At 45.2% G+C, this 21,378-nt stretch overlaps 1 protein-coding gene across 1 annotated transcript; it reads left to right on the forward strand.

Annotated features, from left to right (window-relative positions):
* The first annotated feature begins 7,591 nt into the window (after positions 1-7,591).
* LOC141162626 (serine protease 33-like) lies at positions 7,592-19,317 on the forward strand. Its single transcript, XM_073648911.1, has 5 exons — positions 7,592-7,833; positions 14,592-14,796; positions 15,839-16,110; positions 16,607-16,776; positions 18,921-19,317. The coding sequence occupies exons 1-5, from the start codon at positions 7,791-7,793 to the stop codon at positions 19,197-19,199; spliced, it is 969 nt and encodes a 322-aa protein (XP_073505012.1). The 5' UTR covers positions 7,592-7,790; the 3' UTR covers positions 19,200-19,317.
* The last annotated feature ends 2,061 nt before the right edge of the window (positions 19,318-21,378 follow it).

The raw sequence follows: 21,378 nt of genomic DNA on the forward strand, positions 1-21,378 counted from the left end.
GCGTCCATAACCTGTCAGTCCAAATAAACCTGCAGGGTAACTAGAGAAACATAATCAATGAACAGGCAACAAAAACATAAACCTTTTTCAACATTGGCAATTTACAAGTATTACAATTTAGATTCTCCAGCGAGCGGGCATCTGTCCTCTAGTGCTCCTGGTGGACCTATGTAACCCACTATCTGGTTCTGCACTACAGGGTGTAGGAGGTGTTATGGGTAAGCTGGGCAGCTTTCTGCGTACTCTTTGGCTTACTAGGGGCACGGCAGGCTCACTACTAGCAGAGGGTTGATTCTCCTGGTCTGATGGTATGGAATCTTCTGCCTCCTGGGCCGGCTGCTCTTCTGACACTACCTGTTCTTCTGTAGGCCCTTGAGGGGCTGGCTGGAGAAAGGTGAGGACGAGTACCACGATAGCGTTGTTTACTTGTGTCCAACACCGGGGAAAGTCTCCGAGTACGGTGCTGATCATTTCTTCTCTTTCCTCGGCGGGTTGAGGGTTTCCTTGATCGTCATCATTGGCTTTGCAGCTGCTCGGGACACTTTTTCAGGTGGTCTCTGGAGACAATGGCTGTGGTCTCTCCTCCATCCTTACTGATTACGCAGACTTTTGGGTTCTCATGACTTGAGGGCAGTACGGTGTACAGGTCCTTCTCCCACTGGTCATCCAACTTGTGGAGCCGCCTCTTTCTCTTCAAGACCTGCTCTCCAGGTACCAGGGAACTGCGGGAGCGTACTGGTTATAAGCCTTCTCTTGCCTTTCTCTTGCTTGAGACAGACTTCGCTCGACGCTCTCCTGTACTTTCCGATACTGCTGCTGCCGTTCTGTATCCCAGTCTGCCTCTGGCGAGGTGTCCTCAGGTGTCAGGACTCCCATATCCAGGTCAATAGGCAGCTTACCAGGTCTTGCTCTCATTAGGTAAGCCGGGGTACAGTTGGTGGAACCTACAGGGATGTGATTGTACAAGTCCACCAAATCAGGCAGTTTTTCAGGCCACAGACTGCGTTCTTCCAGGGGCAACGTTTTTAGCAAGTCTATCACCACCTGGTTCATTTTCTCACATAGTCCATTGGTCTGAGGGTGATAGGGCGTTGTTCTTATCTTCTTGCAGCCATACAGGTTGCAGAACTCCTGGAAGACCTCCGCTTCGAAGGCTGGTCCTTGGTCCGTCAACACTTGCTCCGGATACCCGTGTGGACGGCAGAAGTGCTGCTGGAAGGCTCTAGCTGCTGTTTGAGCCGTTAAGTCCTTGACAGGGACCACCACCAGGAACCGGGAGTAGTGATCTACTATTGTGAGGGCGTAGACGTACCCAGATTTGCTTGGAGCCAGTTTCACATGGTCCAGGGCTACCAGTTCCAATGGCTGCCTGGTAATGATGGGCTGCAGGGGAGTCTTCTGGCTGGCACGGTCCTCTCTTCTTAGGTTGCACGGGCCACAGTCTCTGCACCACCTCTCGATGGCTCCTCTCATGCCTACCCAGTAGAACCGTTCACGCAACAAGAACTCCAGCTTCTTCCATCCAAAGTGTCCTGCTCCGTTGTGGTATGCCTCCAGAACCATAGCCGCGTCTCGTCTTGGGACCACTACCTGCCAGGTCAGCTCATGTGTTCGAGAGTTGACCATCCTCCGGCACAGCTTCTCCCTGTAGAGAAACAGCTTACTTTTCTCCTTCCACAGTTGCTTGGTCTCCTCCGTAGCGTCTGGGTCGAGACGGGCATCAGCCTGTGTCAGCATTTCCTTCACCAGACGGACTGCGGGATCACTGTCTTGTGTCTCCGCCCAGCTGTAGTGGGATAAGGGATTGAACGTAGCAGAGCGCCTGTCCTTCACATGGTGGAACGCAGGGAGTTCGACTTCTTCCAGATCTTCTGGATCTTCCCCTACATCCGGTAAGTTTGGCATTCTGGACAGGGCATCTGCGTTGGCATTTGAGCATCCCGCCCGGTATTTGATGGTGAATTCGTAGTTGGACAGGCGGGCCATTCATCTCTTCTCCAGGGCACCAAGCCTTGCAGTGTCCAGGTGTGTCAACGGGTTGTTATCCGTGTACACGGTGAACTTGGAAGAGGCAAGGTAATGCTTGAAACGTTCGGTCACTGCCCACACTACTGCCAGGAACTCCAGCTTGAATGAGCTATAATTCTCAGGGTTTCTCTCCGTGGGCCATAGTTTTTGGCTGGCGCAAGCGATTACCCGTTCTTTCCCCTGCTGGATCTGGGACAGTACGGCTCCTAGCCCGATGTTGCTTGCGTCCGTGTGGAGGATAAAGGGCTGGCTGTAGTCAGGGTATGGCAGGATTTTATCCCCCGTGAGGGCCATCTTCAGCTGGCAGAAGGACTCCTCTTCCAGATTTTCCCACCTGAAGGGCGGCTTCTGGTTTTTGGCTTTCCGAGATTGACCTATCAGGAGGTCCTGCATAGGGGCTGCCATTTTGGTGAAACCGGGAATGAATCTTCGGTAGTAGCCTACCAACCCGAGGAACTGCCGCACTTCCTTTATGCTGGAGGGTCTTGGCCAGTCTTTAATCACGGTGATCTTATCGGGGTCAGGAGTCACTCCGTCAGCACTCACCACGTGTCCCAGGTACTGCACCTTTGGTTTCAGGAGGTGACACTTGGAGGGTTTCACCTTTAGGCCGTAGCTTGCCAGGGCGTCAAACACTTCTGCCAGGTGTTTCAGATGGTCCTTGTAGGTTTTGGAATAGACGATGACATCGTCCAGGTATAACAGGACCGTCTCGAAATTCCGGTGTCCCAGACAGCATTCCATCAACCGTTGGAAGGTTCCTGGTGAGTTGCAGAGCCCGAACGGCATACAGTTGAATTCGCTGAGACTCATCGGGGTGGTGAATGCGGTCTTCTCCTTGTCTGCCTCTGCTACAGGAACCTGCCAGTACCCGCTAGTAAGATCCAAAGTGGAGAAGAAGTTAGCAGATTTTAATGCGGCTAAAGATTCTTCTATACGAGGTAACGGGTTCGCATCTTTGTGTGTGATACGGTTGACCTTTCTGTAGTCTACACACATTCTCATGGTGTTGTCCTTCTTTTTCACTAGAACTAGTGGAGCTGCCCAGGGGCTACAGCTGTCCCTGATTACCCCAGCCTTCTTCATGTCCCGCAACATCCCCTTTGCATGCTGATAGTGTGCAGGGGGCACAGGTCGGTATCTTTCCTTTATGGGCGGATGGTCTCCCGTGGGGATGTGATGTTCTACCCCCTTTACTCGCCCGAAGTCTAGCAGGTGTTTACTAAAGACTCATTCGTACTCCTGAACCACCCGGTAGACTCCCTGTTTTTGGTGTGAGGGAGTGGAGTCAGTACCCAAATGCAGTTGCTGACACCAGTCCTCCATTTGTTTCTTAGAGCCGTTACCTTCCTCTGGTTGAGATGGAGGCAAGGGTTCTACGGCCTTTACAGAATTTTGGTTTATGGTGAACAATTTGGCTAGCGTGGCATACCGGGGCAGGTATACTTCTCTCTCCCCGATATTTATGATGCGGACGGGCACCCTCCCATGGCGTACATCGACCACTCCCCGTGCTGTCAAAATGTTGGGCCTACTGTCTGAGTAGACGGGTTCTACCATTGCTTGGTAGTCTCTACCTCTTAGACCAATAGCTGCCCGGCACCAGATCATCATCTCACTTTTTGGGGGCATGGCAATAGGGAACGGGTCACACATTCTCACTGGCGTTCTTGGCAACCTGCTGTAAAATGAGAATCACCTCTGCAAGACAATTTTCAATCAAGTTAGTCCCTAAGGTTATTTTAGGGTGACTCTCATGACGGTCAATGTCCACAATGATCAGTCCTTGTGCCGCCAGTTTGACCTTACCGATCTTAATGGTCACCTCTTTGAATCCCACCTGCGACACGGGCTGACCATTACTGGCGATGATACTCAGGTCGTCATCTGGGTAGCGGGTTATGTCCGAGTCATTCCAGTACCGCTTAAAGAGCACGTACGGGCTGGTAGTCACTTGTGACCCAGTGTCCAGGAGGGCACTCATAGGAATGCCATCCAGTACCACAGGCAAGACCGGACGTTCCCCTACGTATTTATCACGCCAGTTCGATGGGCCTGATGATCTCATGCCTGGGGGTTGGCCCTCTACCCCAGGTTGTGCCCGTTTAAATGACAGTACCTTGCCATATGTCCAGGTTGATTGCAGCGGCGGCAGATGGGTCGTCCGTCCTCGTTGTATCTGTCGCTGGGTCTTCCTCTGGACGTTGGGACCCTCCTCTGTCGGTGCCACGGGACGTCCTCCGGTCCGGATGCCAGCTGGATCTTTTCTGGAGGGGAGACCTGCAAAGACTGCACAGTTCTGGTTAGCGCGGCTACGCTTTTGGTTAGCTCTTGGACCTGATGGTGCAGGTCTGTAGCCGGGTTGTTATCCAAAGCCTGCGCATCAGCTCCCACAGGCCCTGCAGACAAGGGCGCCGCCTCCTGGTGATAGGTAATAGCAGGGCACCAGTGGGTTACAGTGCTACCCGGTGCCGGTTCTTGGAGCACCCGGATGGCCCAGTCTTTGAACGTTGCAAAGTCTAAAACAGGGTTCTGCAAGGCCATTGCACGTGACTGGGTTCGGTGGGCGTTGGACAGCAGACCCTCAATGAATTGCTCAGTTAACAGTTCATCTGCATTCCGCACGCTGTCAGGGTCTGCCTGTTTAATGGCTCTCAGGGCCTCTTGTAGGTTTAGAGCATAGTCTCTTATACTTTCATGTGCCCGCTGCTTGCACCCGTAAAATCCGAGTTTTATTTTAGCTGAGGTGCTGGTGTCAAACGTGTCTTTCAGACGGGCTAGTATTTCTCTGACAGTCCTCTTCTTCCCAGGTGGCCAGGACTTTACCTCCCTTTGGGCTGCCCCGATTAACTGGGCCACCAGGATGCTTATTTTTTGCTCTTCCGTGAGGGGGTATACCTGGAAGAGGCTGTCCAGTCTTTCCCTAAAGTCACTTAGGCTATGTGACTCCCCTGAGTACTGGGTTAGCCAGGTTGCCCCCGGGATATAGGGTATGGTGAATGGCATGACCGCAGCAGCGGTTGCGTTGGTGGTGGCTGTGGCGGTGGAGCTCCCCTCTGTATCCGACATCCCCTTTCCCCCCTAGTGGGCCGTGGCCTACCTTGCGATGATCTTCCTCCGTAGGCCGCGGCTCCGCAGTCCACCGTCGGGGTAGAGGACCTTGCATTGCGCTCCGATGACGTCAGCGTCGCTCTTTCTCCCTTCCAGCGCCTTGCGCAGCGTCGGTGCGTGGGGCGGAGCTTCGGGTCTCGCGCGCTTTCGGCATCCACGCCCCTCTTCTTCCCGCGCGGCGTCCTAAAGATGGCGTCCGATGGCGGGAAACCGACTGCAGATGGCGGGAAAACAGCTGCGGATGGCGGGAACCGGCTCCGGATGGCGGGGACCTTCACCACGACAGGTAGGACAGTGTTTTGAAGGCGCGCAGTACCCGGTGGTTGCGGGCACGAAATGTTTTGGTATACGCGCTTGTGTATAAGGTGCACCGGGACAAATAGGGGCGGCTGGGGACCGTTTATGGACACCCGGCCATCCCCATGCGGCTGGGGACCGTGTGTGGGCACCCGGCCGCGGGGTGGCTGGGGACTGAGTATGGACACCCGGCCGCCCCCTGGCAGCTGAGGACCAAGCGTGGACACCCGGCCGCCGGGCAGCTGGAGACTGAGTATGAATACCAGGCCGCCGACACAGCCATGACGTGGTGGCCAGATTCCGCCTCCACATGCCTAAAAGGCGCAATTTCAAGTGCAAGCAAGCAAGCAGTTTGGTATTGCAGCCTGGGGGTGGGTGGGTGGCAGGCTGCATACTTGCGCTTGCATTGCAAGGAATGGGGGAGGTACAATTGAACACTGCCCTGGGACAAGGACTTGCACGGGGATAGTTGCAAGTCTGCATCTTCTGATGTGGCAAGGATCAATTCTGATGGGCACACTTTTAGGCAGTGACCTGGGTGTCAGAGATGCTTCCAGGGGTCTTCCCCATGCTGTTCCCATGTCTTTTCAGCACTGTATGCATGTGTCACACAGCACATGGCCAGATAAGGTTGTAAAATGTTAAAATGACATTTCCCAGTGAATGCATTTGTCCCGGTTGAAAGCAATACAAAAGTGCAAAAACGCATAAAAAATGCTACTTGTGAACATAGCCCAAGGTGTGGAGGAGTATTTTTGTTTTTGGTTATTTATTTTACTTTATACACAAGTCTTTACCCTGGAAAGGAAGTTCCTTAACATATTTCACAGGAAAACCGTTTCAGTTTCGTTTTTGAACGTTTTATTGTGAGCCCATAAAAGTGGCTTAATACCTCTGACCACGTTGTTGACAGCAATGACCTGGGGGGTCAGAAATACTTCCTGGGGCGATCCCCATGCTGTCCCCATGTCATTTGAGCACTGTCACTATCGTTTTGGGCACTTTTTAGGCTTTCTACAGACTGCCGGGGGTGCCGCCGCAAAAATGCTCGGGTCTCCCATAGACTAACATTGGGCTCCCGAGTATCACGGTGAGCTCGGCCTGAGCTTCGAGCACCCGAGCATTTTAGGGCTCGCTCAACACTAGTGGGGACAAAACCCACCATAACATGAGGAAAAGTGGGAGGAGGTCTCCAAGCTACCATAATGCAGGGAAGAGTCAAACCTGAGTTGTGGAATCTAAGACTTCCCTAGTTTTTAAGTCCTTTATAAAGATCTGGTCTTCACTGCATCAGTTCCTTAAGGACTAGTCTTAGATTTGTGATGGTAGCGTTGGAGTATAAGAAACGTGTTAATAACAGGTCAAGAGTCCACAATGGCAAGTCAGAAATTGCAGTGAGAAAATATTGTCAGGAAAAAATTGAGGCTGATACACACAAAATGGCTAATTACCAAAAACAACAGTTCATACAACCCACCTGGGAATAGAGCTGGCTGTATATCGTTCTCCTTCAAATTTGTCCTCCTGCTATGGATTGTCTTCAAGGTTGATGATTGTGCCCGATACATCCCTGGGGCACAACTAAGTTTGATTTCGGTTTTGTTTGACAAGAGGGGCTTGAGATCTTTTGGTTGAAATATTCGTTTACAAATAATTAGCCCAGCTTCTGAGACCTCGCTGTTCAGGCGTGTGCTACTAAGTTCATGTCAAGAAAATGACTATCTTGACTTGTAGAAGAAGCAGTATGGATGATTGTAGACTCTGGTCAAGAACTCTATGTTGGAGAGGAGATGTCCGCATCTTTCTATGACTAGTCTTTCCTATTACTAGGCTTCCCAATAATGAGTCTAATGGTTACGAAAGGCCATAAAGTGTGATAGGTAATGGTTGAAGTACGGTGACCACAATCAAGCATGACAACTCACGGACTGGCTTTATTTGGACATTGTATGTCTTTACATTTTATTAAAATGAACGGGAAATACAGAAACTGTCAGGAAATATAAGGAGCTGTGTACCATCACACTATGGATTCTTTAAAATGCCATCAAAATCCATACCAGCTATTAATATTCTACCAGGAGCAGATCACGGCCGAACATGTGGACTTTGCCTAAAATATAGATTTGGGTATTGTGCTCAGGTTACTCATTTACAGGTACCTGCAGAAAGGAAGGAGAGAATGATTCAAGTTGTCAAATCCTATCAGGAAATTGAACAGAGGTGATACAAAGAGAAAAATCAATGATTCCTTGTAGATCAGTGTCAAAAATTTCCTTTCCCACCAATTCTCCGATATCTGATGAGCTGCGAGGAGTCATCTGGTCACCAAGAAGAGAAGACAAAGCGAAGGCATGGAGAAGAACCTGCTCGGTGTCCTGCTACTCCTACATGTTGGTAAGAGACCTGCCGTATATATAGTGTCTGTTGTGTTACAAAGGGATGAAGGTTGCATTGACTTTTATCTGTGAGATGTACCGCTGCTGGTATCTGGGGTGTTACACAGGACTGCAGAAATGGCAATTCCAGCATCTTCTGATTATCTATCACCCCCCCTCCCATTGTCTCTTCTCTCAGTTTCCTTCTCTCTTCTCTATGGTTCTACCATCTTTTTCTGATTGTCACTGACCCAGTCTTCTCTCTTCTCTAAGGCTTCACATTCTTATTCTGATTATCTCTCCACCATTGTCTCTGTTCAAAGTTTTATTCTCTGTTCTCTAATCCTCCAGCATCTTATTCTGATTATCTCCCCACCATTGTTTCTTCTCTCAGTTTCCGCTTCTCTTCTCTTCAGCTCCAGCATCTTTTTCTGATTGTCTCTAGACCATTGTCTCTTCTCTCAGTTTCCTCTTCTCTTCTCCAAGGCTCCAGCATCTTATTCTTATTATCTCCCCACCATTGCCTCTTCTCTGTTTCCTCTTCTCTTTGGCTCCAGCATCTTATTCTTATTATCTCCCCACCATTGTCTCTTCTCTGTTTCCTCTTCTCTTCTCTTCGGCTCCAGCATCTTTTTCTAATTGTCTCTCCACCATTGTCTCTTCTCTCAGTTTCCTCTTCTCTTCTCCAAGGCTCCAGCATCTTTTTCTTATTGTCTCTTGTCAAACTATTGTCCCTTCTCACAGTTTCCTTCTCTTTACTCTAAGGCTCTGTTCACATTTGGGTTAGAAGTTTTAAGAGAAGTCAGCATTAGCATAAAGGTCAAAAACGCAATGTCGATTCTCAAAGTGTTGGTAAAATATATATTATTTATTGATATAAATAATATCAAATAACCACAATCGCACAATATAAGCACAGGAGGCCGGCACCAAATCTCCAGCTGCTCGCCAGCACATTAGTAATAGAAGGATACTGTATATATTGTGCATCATTATAAATAGAGAATATAGAGAAATTGTACAGCGAAGAATTGTAACCTCAGGTAATATAGAAAAAGTTTAATATACATGTAAAATATATACAGTACAGACCAAAAGTTTGGACACACCTTCTCATTTAAAGATTTTTCTGTATTTTCATGACTTTGAAAATTGTACATTCACACTGAAGGCATCAAAACTATGAATTACCACATGTGGAATTATATACTTAACAAAAAAGTGTGAAACAACTGAAAATATGTCTTATATTCTAGGCTCTTCACAGTAGCCACCTTTTGCTTTGATGACTGCTTTGCACACTCTTGGCATTCTCTTGATGAGCTTCAAGAGGTAGTCACCGGAAATGGTCTTCACTTCACAGGTGTGCCCTGTCAGGTTTAATAAGTGGGATTTCTTGCCTTATAAATGGGGTTGGGACCATCAGTTGTGTTGTGCAGAAGTCAGGTGGATACACAGCTGATAGTCCTACTGAATAGACTGTTAGCTGCTTTTTTATTGCCATAATACAAATTCTAAGTAAAGAAAAACGAGTGGCCATTATTACTTTAAGAAATGAAGGTCAGTCAGTCCGAAAAATTGGGCAAACTTTGATTGTGTCCCCAAGTGCAGTTGCAAAAACCATCAAGCGCTACAAAGAATCTGGCTCACATGAGGACCGCCCCAGGAAAGGAAGACCAAGAGTCACCTCTGCTTCTGAGGATAAGTTTATCCGAGTCACCAGGCTCAGAAATCGCAGGTTAACAGCAGCTCAGATTAGAGACCAGGTCAATGCCACACAGAGTTCTAGCAGCAGACACATCTCTACAACAACTGTTAAGAGGAGACTTTGTGCAGCAGGCCTTCATGGTAAAATAGCTGCTAGGAAACCACTGCTAAAGACAGGCAACAAGCAGAAGAAACTTGTTTGGGCTAAAGAACACAAGGAATGGACATTAGACCAGTGGAAATCTGTGCTTTGGTCTGATGAGTCCAAATTTGAGATCTTTGGTTCCAACTACCGTGTCTTTGTGCGACGTAGAAAAGGTGAACAGATGGACTCTACATGCCTGGTTCCCACCGTGAAGCATGGAAGAGGAGGTGTGATGGTGTGGGGGTGCTTTGCTGGTGACACTGTTGGGGATTTATTCAAAATTGAAGGCATACTGAACCAGCATGGCTACCACAGCATCTTGCAGCGGCATGCTATTCCATCCGGTTTGCGCTTAGTTGGACCATCATTTATTTTTCAACAGGACAATGACCCCAAACACACCTCCAGGCTGTGTAAGGACTATGTGACCAAGGAGGAGAGTGATAGGGTGCTACGCCAGATGACCTGGCCTCCACAGTCACCAGACCTGAACCCAATCGAGATGGTTTGGGGTGAGCTGGACCGCAGAGTGAAGGCAAAAGGGCCAGCAAGTGCTAAGCATCTCTGGGAACTCCTTCAAGATAGTTGGAAGACCATTTCCGGTGACTACCTCTTGAAGCTCATCAAGAGAATGCCAAGAGTGTGCAAAGCCGTCATCAAAGCAAAAGGTGGCTACTGTGAAGAACCTAGAATATAAGACATATGTTCAGTTGTTTCACACTTTTTTGTTAAGTATATAATTCCACATGTGGTAATTCATAGTTTTGATGCCTTCAGTGTGAATGTACAATTTTCATAGTCATGAAAATACAGAAACATCTTTAAATGAGAAGGTGTGTCCAAACTTTTGGTCTGTACTGTATATAAAAATAACATAAAAAAATATGAAATAATAGATTAATAAAAATAGAAAGAATAAGAGTGAATACAATGAGATCTGTATAGGAAGTGTAACATTGCCACAACTCAGACTGCGGTCGTAATGAAAACCCGTGCGGATGCTTACTATACAAAAATAAATCAGGTTACAAAATATATTAAAAGTGTATAATTAACAGTGTAATTAATTAATATTCATTTATTCAAATACACTGATAATTATATATTTTGTAACATGGGCAAAAAAAAAATTAAAAAACAACAGAAAAAATACAGCCGAATCTACCAGCACCAGGTGACAAAACTGATGAGCTAGAAGCTTCGGCAGCCCCAGGATAAAGCCAGGGGCGGCACAGTGGCAAAATACTGATGGAGCAGCCGGTCACACCGCGACCATTCATCCGAATGATAGAAATGCACCTGGATGAAGCTTCCACACAGATACGTGTGTGCACAGTGACCGGCTTACAGCCTGTTTTGGGGGCAGATTCACAAGTTTTCTTTACATGGAGTTTTCTGGCTGAAAAAAAAAACTTTTTTTGTATTTTTTTTAAAGGGGCTTTTCTTAGTTTGACTTTTTTTTTGCTTTTGTTAATTCAGTAGTTAAAGTTGGAGTTTTTTTTTTCTCAAGCAGAATTGCCTTAAGAATTGATCTGTTGCTTCTTGGAAAATAAGGCAGCACCTTGTGCGGTATAGGAACGTTTAGTCATTAAAATCAATAAGAACCTTATTCAAAATCCACAACAAAAAGCTCTGTGTGAACGCGACCTCACAGATTTTCTGGAACAGGAAGAAGCCGCTGACAAATCCAGACAAAGGTAATCGATAAGAGTGGAGTGATTCATGGATCAGGACGCTCAATCAATCCGCGCACTGCTGATTATACCACAGGGCGAATGAAGGCGAGACATTATCTCATCCTGTCGCCCTCGGCTCCGCTGACCTCAAGCTGAACTTAAACTGCTCCATTTATTCCCCATTTGCTACTCATGTTTGGTACAAGTTTTGGGGATCATTTTATGGAGAGTCTTACTTTGTGCTTTTTACCCCCTCGTTGCTTCCCAATAAATTTGCAAGAAACAACTCAATAGACTATAATAGCATCTTCAAGACTTGTTTATTAGGATATGCCAACAAAAGTTAAGTTGTCCCTATCTATAGGATAGGGAATACCTTGCTTAAAGGAAATCTGCCACTAGGTTTCCACAATATAAAGTACGGCCACCACCTTTACTGCCTGTTTTACAGAATTCTAAGAAGATGCATATGAGTCTGAAACCCCCTCTGCAAAGCCACAAAAATATTTTTTCTAATGCCTCCATACAGCCCCCTGCGGAAGCCCAGACAAAACGCGCGTCGGGGCTGTAGACTCACACACATGGACATATAACTTTATGGGTGAGCATTTTACCTTATGTACATTACTGCTGATTGCTTCACCTGCCAGGAGCATCACCCGGTGTCTCAGCGCTGTTATGCACTATATGTGTTTGGTTCTACAAGATTACAGCTCAGTCACATTCCCTGTAAAGTTTTGCAGCAATACACAATTTTATGAATTGATCAGTAGTTCCATTCAGTCACTACTACATACTTACCTTTTGGTCCATTATTGAGCGTAATTGTTCATCTTTTAAGCCCTCACCATCGACCATCTTGCTACTTTATGCTATATGTGACTTTAATATATTTGTTGACATTGGATAAAATTGTTATACTTTTTTATATACAGTTATATGAAAAAGTTTGGGCACCCCTATTAATCTTAAGCTTAATGTTTTATAAAAATTGGTGTTTTTGCAACAGCTATTTCAGTTTGATATATGTAATAGCTGTTGGACACAGTAATGTTTCTGCCTTGAAATGAGGTTTATTATACTAACAGAAAATGTGCAATCTGCATTCAAACAAATTTTGACATGTGCATAAGTATGGGCACCTCACCAGAAAAGTGACATTAATATTTAGTAGATCCTCCTTTTGCAAAAATAACAGCCTCTAGTCGCTTCCTGTAGCTTTTAATGAGTTCCTGGATCCTGGATGAAGGTATTTTTGACCATTCCTCTTTACAAAACAATTCCAGTTCAGTTAAGTTTGATGGTCGCCGAGCATGGACAGCCCTCTTCAAATGATCCCACAGATGTTCAATGATATTCAGGTCTGGGGACTGGGATGGCCATTCCAGAACATTGTAATTGTTCCTCTGCATGAATGCCTGAGTAGATTTGGAGCGGTGTTTTGGATCATTGTCTTGCTGAAAGATCCATCCCCTGCGTAACTTCAACTTTATCACTGATTCTTGAACATTATTGTCAAGAATCTGCTGATACTGAGTGGAATCCATGCGTCCCTCAACTTTAACAAGATTCCCGGTGCCGGTATTGGCCACACAGCCCCAAAGCATGATGGAACCTCCACCAAATTTTACTGTGGGTAGCAAGTGTTTTTCTTGGAATGCTGTGTTTTTTTGACGCCATGCATAACGCCTTTTTGTATGACCAAACAACTCAATCTTGGTTTCATCAGTCTACAGGACCTTCTTCCAAAAAGAAATTGGCTTCTCCAAATGTGCTTTTGCATACCTCAGCCGACTCTGTTTGTGGCGTGCTTGCAGAATCGGCTTCTTTCGCATCACTCTCCCATACAGCTTCTCCTTGTGCAAAGTGCGTTGTATAGTTGACCGATGCACAGTGACACCATCTGCAGCAAGTTGATGCTGCAGCTCTCTGGAGGTTGTCTGAGGATTGTCCTTGACTGATCTCACCATTCTTCTTCTCTGCCTTTCTGATGTTTTTCTTGGCCTGCAACTTCTGGCCTTAACAAGAACTGTCCCTGTGTTCTTCCATTTCCTTACTATGTTCCTCACAGTGGAAACTGACAGGTTAAATCTCTGAGACAGCTTTTTGTATCCTTCCCCTGAACTATGTTGAATAATCTTTGTTTTCAGATCATTTGACAGTTGTTTTGAGGAGCCCATGATGCCACTCTTCAGAGGAGATTCAAACAGGAGAACAACTTGCAAGTGGCCACTTTAAGTAGCTTTTCTCATGATTGCATACACCTGGCTATGAAGTTCAAAGCTCAATGAGGTTACAAAACCAAAAAAGTGCTTTAGTAAGTCAGTAAAAAGTAGGTAGGAGTATTTAAAACAAAAAAATGATAAGGGTGCCCATACTTATGCACCTGTCAAATTTTGTTTGAATGCAGATTGCACACTTTCTGTTAGTACAATAAACCTCATTTCAAGGCAGAAACATTACTGTGTCCAACAGTTATTACATAGATCAAACTGAAATAGCTGTTGCAAAAACACCAATTTTTATAAAACATTAAGCTTAAGATTAATAGGGGTGCCCAAACTTTTTCATATAACTGTACTTTCTTCGTTCTTGTTTTTGAGGCTTATATACTCCATATTTTTGCAAGTATCATTTATTATTTAGGCGTCCCCTATTTTTAATCTCATTGGGATCATGATTTCCCGAACTACCTCTTGTATCCACGTTAGGATGTTATATATAAGGCAACACATGTAGCAGATTCTTTTGGTTCCGATTACTTCATCCTAACTGGAACCATAACAGGACACTCGGGTTCTTCCCTGGGCGAAGCTTCCAGTACAATCAACAGGAGAGACTTCAATTCTTGCTTCAGTTCCATTTTTTGAGAAAGCAGCTACGTTCCTAAGATAAGTTTGGTTTTACGCTGAATCTAGTTCGCACAAGATGAGGAGTGAGGATAGAGAAGATACAAATGGTCGCCTTGTCTTCACATGTTGGTCAACATTTGGCCCAGGAAAGATGAATATTTGGGTGACTGTCACCAGAATCTGGCAGTCGCTGTGCACCTGGGTCAGTGCGGACATAGGAATTTGAGAAGTCTTTTGGGAGTCCAAGAGATCTTTCCTTACTTTTTGTTCGCTCTGGATGTCTCGTGAGAATTGGTAAGTATGACTGACCCATATTAATATGACCGCGGTGACGTGTAGTAATAACGTTGGAGCCTGGGCACGGCTACTATTGACTTGTATGGATCTTTCCTTCCAGCTATCCCCAGCTCTGCAGATGGCGGCTCGGTCTGTGGATCCCCGCAGGTCACCAGCCGCATTGTTGGTGGCACAGACGCTCTGGATGGAGAATGGCCGTGGCAAGTCAGTCTGCTATACAGAATGCGAAGGAACTACTACCATGTCTGTGGTGGCTCCTTGATCACGTCCCAGTGGGTGCTGACCACTGCCCATTGCTTCGATGAGTAAGTCCTGGGTTCATCTCTCTCAGTAGACCGCCGTCATGCTGGATGATATACGTCTGTATAATTGATAGGAACCCCCGATATGTGCCGGACACCCCACCCCTCCCCCAACAACCAAGAAAAATGTTCCTTATTTGAACTTTCGTTTTTTCCCTTCTTCCAATTGTCGGAACGTTTTTCATTCTTTCATTACAATCTTTGTTTTTCGTGTGACGAGTTGTAGTTTTTTTTATATATACCATACGTATTTTTCTTTTTAAGTAGTGAAACATTTTAAAAAAAATAGTTGTGTCTCTATTTTCTGAAACCGATACCTTTTTTATTTTTCTATCGATGGAGCAGTGTGAAGGTTTATTTTTCCCATGGGGAGTTGATGTTTTTATTGATACCAGTGAGGGGTAGATACACTGTTAATTGCCTTTTGTTGCATTTTTTTATCGAGTATTTTCATTTTTTATTTACGTCTTTATTTCTTTATGTTTTAAGTCAGTTTGAGATAAACTGCAAAAAGCAATGTACTCACTTAGTTCTAGTCGCTGTTGGAGCCCTTTTCCTGTGACTTGAGGGGCTGTTGGGTGAGGGACCCCCACCCATCTCTATTGATCCCTCATAGAGTTCATTAATAATTTGGTCCTGAACAACCTCTTTCACAGTCACATATGTCCGCCTTTAAACTCTCCACAGATTTTGTAAAGGACTTCAATGTCTCATGATGCAAATTCCATATAATACTGTGACATGTTGTCAAAATTCTGCAATTCACATCATAACCACTGGGCGGCCGCACATTGACACATAAGGCATCTATGTTGCTCGACAGAGTATCACAAAATCATATTTTTCTGTAAAGCTGCTCATTTCAAGACACTCATCTTGGGTCAAGAAGAGTAAAGAAGGAAACCACCCACCGCACCTCCAAACCTTATACATGTGGAGAAGTAGACAATAATTGTGCAGTTGGGTCTTGTCGAGTGATTAGAGCCACCGGGTGTTGGATGTTTTCATGACTTGATAACATCTGATCATTTTCTCTGCTTCCCAGGGATCCCTACACTAGAAATTATTATGCAGTGTTAGGAGCCTACAAGCTCCAGCTTGACAATCCTAATGAAGTCGTTCGTGGTCTGGAGGTGGTTCTAATTCATCCGCAGTATCAAAATTGGCAGCACAACTGGGATATTGCACTACTAAAGCTCGACAGTCCAGTCATGGACACCAAGTACATCCAGCCCGTCTGCCTGCCGGCCGCCTTCGTCACCTTCCCCTGCGGCATGGACTGTTGGGTCACCGGCTGGGGAGACCTTGCATCGGGAGGTGAGGGACACTTCTAAATTACTCTACTGTTCCAGATGATGGTGATAATTTTATTTTGGTGGGATCTTATTACTGTGATAGCTAACCATATCTACTTCGTACTTGTTCGTTTAAATTTCAAGATTTTGATTTTGATAAGAATTTTCTTAGACAATTATTTTTAGAAACATCTTATTTTGTCATGATCAATTCTGTCCAAAAAATAGACAACAGAAAATAAAGAAATGGTGAAACCATGAAAGATCCGAACGATATTTCCCATTACTGGGATGCTCAGTGATCTTCTACATAGTTTTTTTTTAAAACTTGGTCAAATTCCTACCTCTATTGACTATAGAGAAGCTATGATCCCAACAGATACATGGCCAAGAGATTGGTAAGATGGTAATGGATGCTCCAGTTACGTCTGAGGTTTTGCACATGTTCTCTATCCTACATGACCTGGAAGTAGTTGAGAAGCCCATGAGACATTTAACGTGGCTCCTTCTTTTCTTAGTAAATCTGCCGTTCCCGTTGACTCTTCAGAAGGTGATGATCCCGCTGATCGACTATGAGACGTGTGACTTGCTGTATCACATAGACTCACAGACCAGCAGTTCTGTTACCTTAGTGTATGACACCATGATATGTGCCGGATATTCAAAAGGAGGGAAAGACTCCTGCCAGGTGAGGAAACGTTGAATCTTACAATGTTGTGTAAAAGTTGGGTCTCTCTTGGTCTAACTCAAAGTCTTGGTCATTTTTTAATCATAATAGAGTTAATGAGGTTGTTGGGTTTAAAAAAGCCATTTTGAATTAAACCAAATGGTTCCCCAATTTTGGGTTTTCGATTAATTTGCCAGAGCAAAAAGTGTATACTATAAGTGTCTTTATTTCCATGTGATGGTGCTACACGAGAAATAAACACTTTATCTGCAAATTACTGCTGATCCCAGTGGTCTAAGATGTAAGATATTCTATGGATCAGCCTACTACCAACGATTTATTCTTTTTATTAGAATCTGAGATCTTCTTTTCCCTTCTCAAGCACAAGCTACTTTTAGTCTGTGCTTTGCATTACACAATTCATATCTTGGCGTTAAGAGGACAGTTTTTTGCACTAGTCACTCTTCTTAGCAGGTTGAAAGAACACTTTAGTATGTTACCTTTCAACCTTGTACAGCAATCTCATGTCTCTGCAAAGGACTTGGGTTGCGTCCATGCACTAGCTGCTGGCTGGTAGGGCGAGTTGGCAGTGCAAAAATCAACAATCCATAGTCAAACACAATACAGGCAGAAGGCAGAGACCAGCTCGGAGGGGCAGAAAAAATCAGCAGATACCAATCCAGGGTCAAGTCCAAGTATCAATCCCAAGGTCAGACAGCAGAAGGCTAGTTAATGAAATGCGCAATGTATCAGAATTAACAATCAGGAATATTGCTGACTAAGAGGGTGGTTGGCTGAGTGGCAAATCCTCATAAAGAGGAATTTAGTTGTTAGACAATGACAAACTGGGCACCATTTGCTCCCCGACCATTCTGCTGTCAGCTTTGTTGTCTCTAGTCAGACAGGTGACTGGTGCCTGTAACCTAGACTGTAGCCACGTAAGAGAGTGTACAATGGAAGATGAGAGTGTGCACCAGTGTGCACCATTTGTAATTGGAGACTGACTGCCACCTACTGCTCAAATGGAACCCTGCGAAACCAGAAGAAAAAGGAAGTGTTGCAGGGAGGAGGAGTCCAAAGGGAGCACCAGGTCAAGTGACATATATGACGCAGCTCTCTGATTAAAAAAAACGGAGTGACAAGGCGAGAGTGAGTTTGGTGCCAATAAATGAGACCAGCAAGACGTGTACTGAGAGAGACGCCATGACTGAGTCACCAGTATGGCCCCGGGGGCATCGCGTGCCAGTGAGCAGGACTCAGATGACGGTCAAGACCCACGAGCCAGACTATGCCTGTCAAGACCTAAGGTCAAGTCCTGCACCAGTTAAGACCCGCAAGCCGGACTACGCTTGTCAAGACTCTAGGCCTAGCCCTCATCTGTCTTGGCACGACAGACGGCCGTCGCAGGTCAATCACCGAAGACCAAGTGCGGATTCCAATCTGGAAGTGGACGTACACTGTGGTGATCGAGAGGCACAAGTGAGCCAGGCCGTTACTTCCTACGCTGACATACAGTACAGGGTTCTATCTGAGGCGGTGCAGCATACGAGATGGGGAAAGGCAGTGAGAGGAAGGCCCAGAAAGCTTTAATTGACTTTGCCAGAAAGACTTTCAGCCTAGAGGGAAAACCCGTTGACCCCCCGTTAGAGCCTGTAACTTGAGTAGAACCACCTTAATGACACCTTTATCCCTGTGAACGCTACACCCACTGGGAATCAGCTAGGTAGGGAAGAAGAATTTATTTTGAGGAAGTTATTTTTGTATTTTGACATATTCTGTTCTCACATGGTTTACTTCCTCTTCAAAACTATCCCTCTCTATATCTGTGTTAAATAAGGAGAATAAACTGTTAAGTTGGTTACTTCTGCCTTGTCCCTATCTGACTCATTTGTTTGTTTTGGGATATTTGTTAGAAAGCTTCAAGTTTAGGAATCCTTACATCCATTCCTGGTCTTCTATCAGTCTATAGAAGTTCAAAAGTCTTAACCACCTCTGAGCTGTGAAAGCTAAGGCCAACTCTTCTTTATTTTCTCTTGGGCTTGATCTTGGTTGATATTCATGAACCCTTTTGGCCCCATTGTCTCTCAACCAAACTCTATATTGTACCCAGAGGTCTACGATCTCTGAATCTATTGTGCAGTAAGTATCTAGATATTGTCTTTCAGGGAGACTCCGGAGGACCTCTCGTGTGCAAGGTCAATGGTGTCTGGTACCAACCTGGCATTGTAAGCTGGGGTGCCGGATGTGCTTTACCCAACCGTCCCGGGGTCTACACACTGGTAACCGCCTACCAGTCCTGGATCCAGTCTTATGTGCCAGAGCTGAGCTTCTATAATGTGACCGACATCCCACAACCTTCCCAAAAATGCAGAGGGAACACGAACGTGGCTTGTTATTTGCTGACACTCCTCATTGTTACAGTCTTACTATCAGCTCGTCTTTAAGAACAAATCCTGATTACTTTTAATCATCAAGAGTTTGGATAGAAAATGTTAAAAGTGCAATATATTTCTCACATAAAAAAATAAACAAAAAACAGCAGAAAAAAATAAAATGTTACGTCATTTCTGATACATAAAAGCAATGAAGAATTTCTCATTGTTCTGCCAGAAATCAGGCATTGCGTGGATGAAATATGGCCCTGAGACATTGTGTGTACAGTGGATGTCTGCGCCTAGAGAATTGTACAAAGGAAAAGATGAAGAGGTGTCTCTAATTCGCGCGCTCCTCCGTGTGCTGAATTAGAACAGTGGATTAATAAAATAAGTAAATTAATAACTTATTTATTCAAACATGATAAGGCTAAAAACAACGCGTTTCACAGACGTCCTGTCCACTTCATCAGGTACATAGCCAGTGATATCTATCTATCTATTTGTATGGAACTCTACAGGGATTTCCACTCCATCGGGTTTTTCGGTTTCATTAAAAATCGGAGCAAAGGCTGGTGTTGTAATACATTAACATGAGCCCCTAGTTACCAACTGAAGCCCCTAATCCAACGCCGCCTTTCCGCTGATCTACTGTTTTTAATCCCCAGGCGTCATATCTGCGACACTTACAGAAAAACAACCTGGCACTCAGAAGACTCATGGGTTCTTTTAGTGATTTTTAATAAAGTAATGTAGTAAATAACAAATAAACAGACGTTTCGGTCACAATAGACCTTCATCGGTGTACTACAAAAGCAAAAAAAAATATATAATAGTGAGTATCACATAGAGATATGCAATTCATAAAACATAGGTTTGACAGAATGAGATCAAAATTCAATTGGTCATGGATAATGTACATAAAGAAAATACAACATCGGGAAAAGAAGTAGAAGATCTAGGGAAAGGGGATGGGAAGGAGGACTAGGTTAGGAGGGAAAGGGAAAAATAAAAAGTGACATACCGGTTTTATTAAAGGCGTGATGCATTTGGGCCGCTGTCTGTAGAAATTTGTAAACTAAGGGAACACATATAAAAAAAATTTTTAAAAAATGGTCTAGAACAATGTAGGATGTGTGATGACACTTAGTGTATGCGGTGACTATGAGGTAGGAAATACCCCGGTAGGTGCTGTGGGATGAGGAACAATGAAGAGCACATAATGTGTGAGGGCAGGGGATAAAAAACGTACCCGTTGCTGGCGGTAGGTACTTAAAGGCAATGGCCTGGTCGGTGCCGCAAGCTGTATAGAAAATGGAGTAATAAATATAATATCTATGGGATATAGGGGCACTAAGTATAGTAGGAGCCAAAAAGGAGAACATACCCGTAGAAGAAAAGCAGAGGCAGTAGCCTGGTAGGAGTTGTATGCTGAGAGAAAAAAATGGCACATTAGATGAAGCCCCAATAAGTATTAAGGATAAGGGGACCAGTGTAGGAGGCGTACCTGAATTTGAAAGGACGCAGGACGCGGTATCCACCGTTTGTCCAGGAGCATGTGGCAGGATAAGGCACCAGGGGTCTTTAAATAGGGGGTAGAGGGGGTGAAAGGTTGTAATAGGAGCCAATCATTGGTGGTAGTGGTGTGGGAACGCGCTTTACTGGATTCTGGGATAGGACCTGAAAACCGGAAGTAGCGTCAAATGACGCTATTCAGGTCCTGTAAGGAAAAAAACGGTCACGTGACCGGAAGTGACGTGTGTATGCGCTCCACACAGTGTTCTATGCGTTCCACTGAGCAAGGGGAGCGCTGTAATACTTGTAACAGCGCTGTAGAACAGAGGAGACCCACTAATAGATGTGTGGTTGCGTTCCACACAGGTACCATGCGTTCCACAGAGCGGTGGGAGCGCTGTAATACTTGTGACGGCATTGTAGAACAAGGGAAAGCCAGAATGGGAGTCCAGGAAGGATGGGGATCAGGAGAAGGGATGCCATATTAGGATGGGATCTGGAGAAACAGATAATGATAGCATAAGTTATTAAGGCAGAAAACACGGTGTATATCCTAAAAACCACAATAAGGTGTAGTCATATCATCACGACCCCCCAAGAAACAAATAAAAGAGGTTCCATCAAATAATATACCTGTGGTCTTAATAGTGAATACATGTATATATGCAATCCGTGTTGTGTGGCAAGAATCAGTCGAAGTGGAAGAACTTAATTGGTTACGAGGCTCACGTGTGAG

This window comes from Phyllobates terribilis, unplaced genomic scaffold (assembly GCF_046119375.1).
Source record: "Phyllobates terribilis strain yellow unplaced genomic scaffold, ASM4611937v1 Scaffold_9__5_contigs__length_417890890, whole genome shotgun sequence".
In the NCBI taxonomy this organism is placed as follows: Eukaryota; Metazoa; Chordata; class Amphibia; order Anura; family Dendrobatidae; genus Phyllobates; species Phyllobates terribilis.

Coding starts and splice junctions, on each gene's coding strand:
- LOC141162626 (XM_073648911.1), top strand. CDS start 7,791: ATGGAGAAGAACCTGCTCGGTGTCCTGCTACTCCTACATGTTG. Junction 16,111..16,606: donor GGGAGACCTTGCATCGGGAG/GTGAGGGACACT, acceptor TTCTTTTCTTAG/TAAATCTGCCGTTCCCGTTG. Junction 16,777..18,920: donor GAGGGAAAGACTCCTGCCAG/GTGAGGAAACGT, acceptor ATTGTCTTTCAG/GGAGACTCCGGAGGACCTCT.